This window comes from Pteropus alecto, unplaced genomic scaffold, assembly GCF_000325575.1.
Source record: "Pteropus alecto unplaced genomic scaffold, ASM32557v1 scaffold135, whole genome shotgun sequence".
NCBI classification, from domain to species: Eukaryota; Metazoa; Chordata; class Mammalia; order Chiroptera; family Pteropodidae; genus Pteropus; species Pteropus alecto.
In genome coordinates this window covers 4,295,123-4,304,206 of record NW_006438076.1, presented here as the reverse complement: position 1 = coordinate 4,304,206, position 9,084 = coordinate 4,295,123, and the positions used below count along the sequence as shown (strand labels likewise).

Below are 9,084 nucleotides of genomic sequence, written 5' to 3'. Positions count from 1 at the left end.
GAAAGTGCCTTAGAGGAAGAGGTTTGAGCAACCTGAGAGCTGGCACATGACATCACCGCTAGGAGGCCTCACAGCGAAGATTTTTTCTGACCCCTTCAGAGATTCTTGTTCCTTCCAAGCCCCTTCTCTTCTGTCTGAGATCCCTTCTCTGGCACTTTTAGCACCCTTGGCTGAGGTAGGAGTTTCCATGGAAACTGCCACCGCCTCCCCACTCCTAGAGCCACTCCCCTTTATGGGCAGAGAAACAGACTTGGAAGAGCCCGCCCCCACCTTGGTAGGACAGGGCAGGGCAGCGTTGGGGTATACACCTGCACCACATTCTATGCCCAGCTCTCCCACAGTATAGGGGGAGAGCAGTGCTGGCTGGGTAAGATGTGTTTGTTAAGGCTTTGGTGGTCTGGAAGAGGGGAGCCCCAGTCAGGTTCCTCTCCACCACGCTTGCAGAGGAAGCCAGAAATTATGTGTATGCATGCCAAGCCCTGAGCACCCGGGGCTTCAGCAGAAAGGGCACCAATTTTATCCCCTTGCTGCTCGAGTGGGTTAGGGTCTTCCCAATTTTGAACTCTCCCGCATCACCTGACAGCAAATGACCCCTTTAAACACTCTAGAAGAGCTAGCTTAAGCCAGTAAGGTAGAGGCTGTGTGGAGAAGCTTTCCTGGTGCACGGCCTGGGTAGGGGTCCTCTTTGCATCATCCTCGACTTCTCCTGGGAATTCCGAGTTCGAAAAGGTGATTTGACCATCATTTTCCATACAAACATAATGTATCTTTATTACAATTTGTAAAATAAAAACAAAAACATGAATTTCAAGTTAGTTTAACAAATATCTTCCCTATCTCCTGCCCCAACAAAACCCAACCAAGCCAGCAGGACAGGTTATATTAATGCAGGGAGCTGGGGCGGGAGTGAAGGATGGTGTTAGATAAAAGTGGGGTACAGATCAAGGGGGCCTGGAGGACTCATTAACTGGCAGTCCCCACCAGGCCTGGGCGTGGGGCTGTGTAGCCAATCTCAGCAGCCTTCCTCTGCAGTTTTAAGGGGGCCCTGGAGGGGGTGGAAGCTTTTACTAATCTCATGTTCCATTTCTCTTCTTCTCCCCACCGCCCCCCCCCCGCCCCGGAAGTTTGGGTCTTAACTGAGGCCCAGTTTTATCATAGTAAAGAAAGATGAGGGCTGAGGACTAGAGATCTGGAGGGTGCATCCCCCCCACCCAGACTTAGGCCTCCGTGCTAGGGTAACCCCTATAGTGCCCCCTATAGGAAGGAGAGAAACTAGATGGCTGGGCCGTCACACCAGAGACCCGGCCTGACTCTGGGTGGGCACCATTATCGGGACAGCACCCATGCGGCTCAGAGTGGAGGAAGGGACCCCACCAGGGACAGGAGCTATTGGCTCGGGAGGGGCTCTATCTGTCCTGAGATGCTTTGGTGAGGGCCCCGCCTGACTGGAGAGGCTGGGTGTGGGGGTCAATGCACCAGGCCTGGGAGGGCCATGGGGTGGCCTGAGGGCTCGTGCGGAGGTGACAGAGGAAAGGGTCCCATTCTTGGAGATCGTGTCTGAGCCCTTGGCCCAAGGCAGGGTCCGGGGAGCGATGGCATCCTCCCTAGTTATCAAAGAAGTAATGACGTCAGAAACTGGAAGCGAGAAAGTTTCTACGTGCATTCTCTTGTTCTCCCCTCCTCCCACTTCAACTCTCCTCTCTCTTAAAATCTCTTCTCTCTTCAAAGGAATGATGTTTCAGCCACTGCCCACCCTTTCATTAGATGAGAGCTGCCTGAATTCCCAGCTTCTGTAAGGGGAGAGCCGCATCTGGCCAGAGACCAGGGACGCTTACTTGATATCGTTGGCCTGCTCCTCCAGGGCCTTGCTCCGGCGTTCATACAAGAGGACCATTCCAGCCAGCACCCCTAATCCAATCAGGGTGCCCACAACAGCTCCTGCAACCACCGCAGCCCCGGGCCCTGGAAAAACCTTGGCGTCAGAGGGAAACACCCAGCTAGCTGTTCCCTACCCCTCTCCAATCCCGCTACCCCACTGCCACCATACCCATTTTCTCTTTTTCTCTATTCAGAAGAGGTGGCCATCAAGCAGAAAATGGTCACTGAACAAACATTTGTACAGACATTTGACCAGGACAAGTTCCTTGCCCTGTTACAATGAGAGGCCTCCCCGCTCTCTCGCAACTCCGCCCCCACCACTGACCAACCTTCTCCTTAACCACACTTACCCCTAACTGACCTGTGCTCACTTCCAGGGTCATGTTGCACTGGGCACTGCCCACCTCATTGTGGGCCTTGCATATATAGACTCCAGACATGGAAGTAGAAAGGTTTTTGAGGCTTAAAGATCCGCGGATGGCATCTGTGGACACAATTGAGCTGTCAGGTAAAGGATCCTCTTTCCCATGAAGAAAAACAACAACGACAAAAAACCTCTAGAGTGTCCTCTTTGACTCTCAGGGAGACTCAGCTGTCTGTTCACTATTTCCACTGCTCAGTGTCCCCAACTATTTCTGAAAGGAGGCTAAAGAATAAGTGGCGCCCAGAAAAACCAAATTATGATTTTTTACTTTTCTTTCTGAAAGGCAGAGTGGTGTGAGAGAAAGAACATTAGGCTAGGAATGAGAAAACCTGGGTTCCAGAACAGGCCATGTGACTTTAAGCAAGTTACTTGCTATCCCAGGGTCCCAATTTCTTCATCTGTAAAATGGGGTAATATGACCTGCTGGATGGTGTTGGAAGGATTATATGAAATAACCATTATAACAGTTCAAGTTTATTGGCTGCTTATTGTACACCAAAAACTAAGTTCTTTACATGTACTAACTGATGAAAATTTCACAACAAACCTACGAGGTAAGCACTACATTAAAAAAAATTAATAAAAACTTTTATTATAAAAATGGTCAAATGAAAAGTAGAAGAGGAACAAAACAAAAACTCACCTAGATTCAACAATTGCTAACATTTTGCTATACTTATTTCATTTCCCTTTCTCCTTTTTTTCTGAAACATTTTAAAATAAATACTTCAGCATGGATCTCCAAAAAATAAAGACACTGCCCCACATAACCACAATACCATCGTCATACCTGATAGATTAAAAATTCTCTAAAAGCACCTAATCCTTCAAGCTAAAAATGTTCCATCAGTTATATCTCATTAAAATTAAAAAACAAAAAGTTCCAACTGCTCGCAAATGACTTTTATAGCTGGTGGTTCAAATCAGGGCTATTGATATCTTCGTTTTATAAATGAGGAAATAGAGGTACCAAGTTGCACAGCTAGTGAGCAGCAGAGCTGGAATGTGAATGCAGATTGTCTAGCTCCAGAGCCCCCTTAGTAACATAGTTGCACAGCATGTGAAAGCACCCAGCACATGCCTGTACCTGGCAGGCCCTTTCTCCACGCCCCACCCCACACACCCTCCTCCCCGTCCCCAGTCCCCAGCACTCTCCCGGCACTGCCTTCCCTTTCCCCGCAGGCCCTCTGGTACCTCTCGTCTTCCCCCTACCCCAGCCACAGTCTCGGTGGTCTCCAGAAGTCTCTCACCTAAAACCGGTGCAAAGAAAACCTGGGAAGACGGAGGTGACCGCTCCCACTGGTATTGGGCAGCGGGCTTACTCCTTGGGGACATGCAGTTCAGGGTCACATTGGTCCCCACACGGGGCACGCCCAGGAGGTGGCAGGATGGAGGAGCTGGAGGAACTGGGGGAGGGGAGACAGGTTAAAAACTCACACCCACCAGGCCAACGGACACTCCCCCAAACTCCCACACACATACCCTTCTGTCACTCTGTTTGCCCCTCCTCCAACCTTTACACCCAGCCATTTGGGACAGGGACTTGCCTGACCTGACCTCCCATGGAGGTGGAGAGGTATTAGAAAGTGTGTGCTTCTCACTTACCCAGCACATTGAGTTCTAAGGTTTTGCTGCTGTGGCCCTTGTTTATGCCTTGACTGTCTTGCACATTCACAGAACAGCGATAGTACCCGGAGTCTTTCTCCTGGAGGCCCTGCAGCCGCAGGGACACATTCCGGGAGGGCATGGTGTGGACCAGGGATACTCCAGGCTGGGTTGACAGGACCCCACTGATGTACGCCAACACCTGGTGTGGGCATAATGCCTCCTTGTTATTACAGGCACGCACTGTGCCCCAGCCTCAGCCAGTCCCTCTCCCCCAAACTGACGATCCTCAAATGCCCCTCCCCTACACCCATCCCTCTAACCTGTACCAGCTCCCCATTCACCCCTGTCTCCCAAGCCACCCTTTCACTACCCCCATACCCCAGGTCCTCTTCACCAGAATGATTCTTGATCCCCTATACATTGTCTCTTCATCTCCCACTTGGAGTGTTTAGAAAGGTGGCATAATGGGTGAGGAATAATATAAATAGAAATTATCTATAAAAGAATCTTAGATTGCAGGGGCTGATCCAAAATTTAAAAAAATCTTTTGTCTTCTTTTTCTTAATGTCCCCTCCCCCATCCAGCCAAATATATGTTCTGAATCTACTCTAGCAATCTAAGTTTCTTGCATACATACCCCTTATTTATCAAATGACCTCTTGAACACACTTTCTCAAGCTTTGGGGGGAGCCATGCAAGTAAGGAGCTCTGAAAATGAAGTGTCCTTGGCGTGTGGGTGAATTTGCCTCTGGCTTTGAGTGTGATGACAGGGAGGAGGATAGGTGGGAGGTTATGCCCCTTGCCTCTCAAGGTAGTCATAAGGGGCAGTGAGACAGATAATCATTTGGAAGAGAAGTGGCCTGTGATAGCGGTCAAAGCAGAGAATGTGAAAACAGGAAGATGACCAACTTTTGAAAGTTGTATACTGGCCCTAACCCTTCCCACCTCCACCCCCAATTCTTACTGACTCCCATAGCAAAGTAAAATGCCTCTACTTTTCAGTGTTTTGTGTGCTGGATTTCTAGGGAAAGTTGGAGAAGGGAATTCTTTTGGGACGCGTCTAATAAAATTGAACTGGTGAGTAGGACCTTGCTTTTGCTGAAACTTCTTCCTGTCCCCCATTTCCTTGCCAACCAGTCCCCATGTTGCCAGCTGTTCCCTCTGCCCCCACTGGGCGCAGCTAGCCTGGGCTGAGATGCTTTCCTCCCTCACCTGGTTCAGGTCCTTCCCCTCCTGTTCCAAGAACCACATCACGGTGAGCATCTCCCGCGGCTTGCCTGAAGACACCTCCCCTCGAAAGGAGTACCATGCGGGGAGCACCACTTCCGCTCCCTCCACTACCTGCAGCCTGGTGAGGCCCGGGGGCACATGCAGCTCGAGCTGGGCGCGCGCAGCGGGCGCTGGGGACGAGAGCGAAGCGGTGTGAGCGCTGACCTGCCCATCCCGGTGGAAGAGAGGGTCAGGAAATCCCGCCAACGGGAAGGACAACCTGCTCGCGGTTCGGCTCCTGGAAGTTCGAAGACCTCCCGGGGACCCTAACCTAGTGCCCGCTTTCAACGTCATCAATGCTTATTCTCCGCAACCTCAGCCTTTGTTTGAGTTTGTAGCGGGCAGAAGAACACGTTTCTGTGCTTTTTTTTTTTTTTTTTTTTTTAATATATATATCCAGGAACGCAGACTTCAGAGCACCAAAAAGAGGGAGCAGCTTTCGAGCGAGAAGGGGCATACAAACAAGAGATATGGCAGGGCTAATACTTTTGATCTACACTCTAGATCTGTAGTCTCCTTGCTTTCCCAGTTTCCCTAGGCGGGGAGCCAGGATGGAGGGAGTGACGAGGTTGGTCAAGATAGGAGTGTTCCTCGCTCCTTCGTTCTCGATCAGAGGGGCGAGGGGGTGGGAGGCTTCCTGTTACCGAGTAACCCGCCGCTCCTTCTGAACTGCCAGGAGCAGAGACTGGAGCGGTCCGGTGACTGCTGTGCTTCCTCCGACCCCCGCTCAGCCCCGACAAATGCGCGCCCCAGGAAAGAGGGGAGTTGGGACCCAGAAAGTTTCTACGCGCCCATGTGGGGTCTAGGGGATCTGGGCGGGTCTTTTGAGGTCGCAGGGAATCTTGGCCGAGCTGGGACTGGAATGATGGCTCCCAACAATCAAGTACAAAGTTGGGTCTGTGCGGGTCCAGGAGACAGACTGGGGTGTTGGTTTCAAGGAGGGGACTACGGAATCAATGCTTGCACCGTGGCGTTCAGAAACACTCACTTTTTGCCCTTCAGAGAGGCAGTGGGCGGCCGAGTTCTAAGCCATTTAACGGAATAACCTCGGGCTTGTACCCGGGCGGTCCTGAAGATGCTGGCTGCCCTAGGCTTCAGCCTCGCTCTTCTTGGGCCTCGGCGCTCTGCAACGCCACCTTGGAGTGGTGACCGGGCGGCCAACGCACGGAGAGAGGCCACGGACCCCGTCAGGCTCTCCGCCCTCCTGGAGCTGAGCTGAAGGCCTCTGAGGCCCGGAGCAAACCCAGCCAGGATGCACGCCCCGCCAACCGCTTCCCGCTGCGCGTCTTTACTGAACCCCTACCCCTATTCCTTGGCCTTTGCAGCACCCCCCTTCCCATTTCCTGGCAGGTCTCTGCGGACGGGGCAGGAAACTTGTGCCCTGCGATAAGCTAGAAGACAATGACAGGGGATGGGGGCGCTAGGCCGGAGGCTCCACAGACGGAAATAACCTCCGCCTCAAGGAGCTCGAAGCCCCAGAGGATCCCCGCTTTAATGGCGGAGGCCTGGACGACGGGAGGCCCGCGGGCGGGGCAGCTTCTCCCGGATTTTCTGCTGCGCTGCCGGCGGCCAGGCATTTCCTACGGGAAGCCCGCAGAACCGCCCTTAGCGACCTTCCCCAGGTCCCCACGTATAATTTTACTTTGCAAAACGTGAGTGGGGGCGGTAGTTAAGATAGTAATGGACACACTTCTGGGCAAATGCTCCCTGTCCTACCCCCAGTCAGAAATCAGGAGCTGAAGAGGCCCGAGGCTTCCATCTTCTGTCCTGGGTGTCCGCTGGAGCAGAGGCCCCCAGCTCTTGGTCCCTTTTCGCTCCCAGGTTTCATGGTGCCATAGGGGTAGAAGGGGGTGGCTGGGTCTGGGCGAAGGAGCCTTGAGCGGCCCAAGAAAGGGACCCTCTGGCCCACTCCCCAGAGTGAAGAAGCAGGCAGGGGTTGAAGAAGAACGAAAATGGGCCTGCTCCCCAGGGCTACTATTTTTAGTCTCCTTCTTTCTCTGAGAAACTCCCCCCGCGGGCTTCTCACGCCCCAGGGGCAGCAGCGCTGGGCCACGGAGGAGTTCGGAACACAAGGGCCTCGCTGAGAGTCCTGGCGGGCAGAGCCAGTGCCGGTCTCAGCGCTGTGGTCCCCAGCGCCATTTAACCCTCGAGGTGCCGGGGGAGCTCAGCGATCCCCCTTGAGCCTGGGCCGTCACTATAAAAAGTGAGGCTCAGAGTTAGGAAAAAGGAGGGGTTACGGGAGAGCTTCAGAGGATTCCCAGGCAGCCAACTTGCATTTTAGTCCCTTGCTTCATAGACCTCCAGCAGGAAGGGGGATGGGGCAGTTGGGGGCAGAAGAAGAAAGGAAAGAGGCACTGAGGTTGAAGAGGGGGGAGGGCTGATAAGCTGAGGGATCCTGGAACAGACTCACCAAGTCTATAGGGGCAGGAAGCTGTCCAGGCTTTGTTGCGGCGGGCGAGGTGCTCTTGAGCCCCACTTTGTATGGGGACCCTAATACTTTATGCCTCAACACCCTTGCAGCTCAGACCAGGCTAAATCCGACACAGAGTTAGGCGTTCCCTATCTCTGTCCCCATCACCGTGGCTGAATTTCATTCTACATTTTTCCAAGCCTTACTTGCCCTGGCGACTTACAAGCTGAGAAAAATGAATTCAAGCTGACCTTGCCTAACTCACCCTTCACTGCCACCTGTGATCCTTGAAGAGGGATGGCAAGAAAGCCCTGGAGGTAGCAATGGAACAGGCTTAGTTCTCGCTGGGTTCTTTTCTCCTCTAACATCACATTGGGCCACCTACAGCTCCTGGGGGCTCCTGGAAGCCCTCAACACTCCTCAAGCACTTGCTCCAAGGAGGCACCCTTCCTCTCTGACTCTTTGAGGCCTTCCTCTCTATTTCCTTTGTCCCTTTGGCTCTGGAAACCAACGAGGGTGATGGACCTCTGGGTGGGGGGGTGTCTCAATTCTGCTCTTCTAGGCATTCAAACCCCTCCCCCATTTCCTGTATCCCAAATGACCTCACGGTTGCGCTTTCGGGGCACCTCCCTTGATTCCCAGGGCAGGAAGCAGGAGGAGGGGGCGAGAGGCAGGATCTGCGCTGGGGAATTGACATGAAGTGCGGGTGTCAGGCAGGGCCCAGGAATTCCCCAAGGGCTCTTGTGCATCAGCTTGTTGGGTGGGGGTGAGAGAGGAGAAGTTAAGTCCTTAAGCTCTTTAGCCAGTGTCTCATCTAGCAGCTCAGCTCATCTGGCTCTGCTGGGTGGAGGTAGGGAGTGCGGATGAGGAATGGTTCCACTAACTCACCCCAAAAGTCTACCCGGTGGATGCCCTAACCCTCACCGCCACTACATACACCCACATCCGAAGTGGGAGCTGTCCTCAAACAGTCGAGATAGAGTCAGCACCAGCAGTCATGCCCTGGGCCGGGAGAAGAGAAAGCGTGTGCGTGTGTTTGGGGTTGGGGGCGGGAGTCCCGTCCCACCCAGTTCCTCATCGGGATCCACACCAGCTCCCTCAGGGTCAGAGTCAACCCATCTCCCATCTCAAGTCCCCTCTGGTCCCGGGTTTCACTCACCAAGGGTACTCAGCCCCAGGAACAAAACCCGCAGCAGGTTGATCACAGGGGACCCCAGCAGGGACACCATGGCCTTCCCTGGCCCCGACGGAGACAGGGGTAACGGCTCCGGGTCACACTGACCGACAGGTGCCGAGGTCACTCAACGGCCGGAGCAGGCGCGGGAGCCGGGCCACTGATACCGAGAGCGGCTCTAGCCAGAGTCTGTGCGTGTGTGCGCCGGTAGCAGGGTGGGGACCGAAGGGGACAGGGGGCGGGGCATTCTAGGGGGCGGAGAGGTCGCCATCCTTCCGGGCGGGGCACCCGGGTGGCCCTCCATGAACTGGGACGCGGGAC

At 53.8% G+C, this 9,084-nt stretch overlaps 1 protein-coding gene across 1 annotated transcript; it reads right to left on the bottom strand.

Annotated features, from left to right (window-relative positions):
- Positions 1-1,288: 1,288 nt before the first annotated feature.
- On the bottom strand, positions 1,289-8,818 carry ESAM (endothelial cell adhesion molecule). Its single transcript, XM_006915217.1, has 7 exons — positions 8,749-8,818; positions 5,123-5,310; positions 3,908-4,109; positions 3,553-3,708; positions 2,240-2,362; positions 1,836-1,962; positions 1,289-1,604 (listed from the first exon to the last, which is right to left on the bottom strand). Exons 1-7 carry the CDS (start codon positions 8,816-8,818, stop codon positions 1,289-1,291), a joined length of 1,182 nt encoding a protein of 393 aa, XP_006915279.1.
- Between the last annotated feature and the right edge of the window lie 266 nt (positions 8,819-9,084).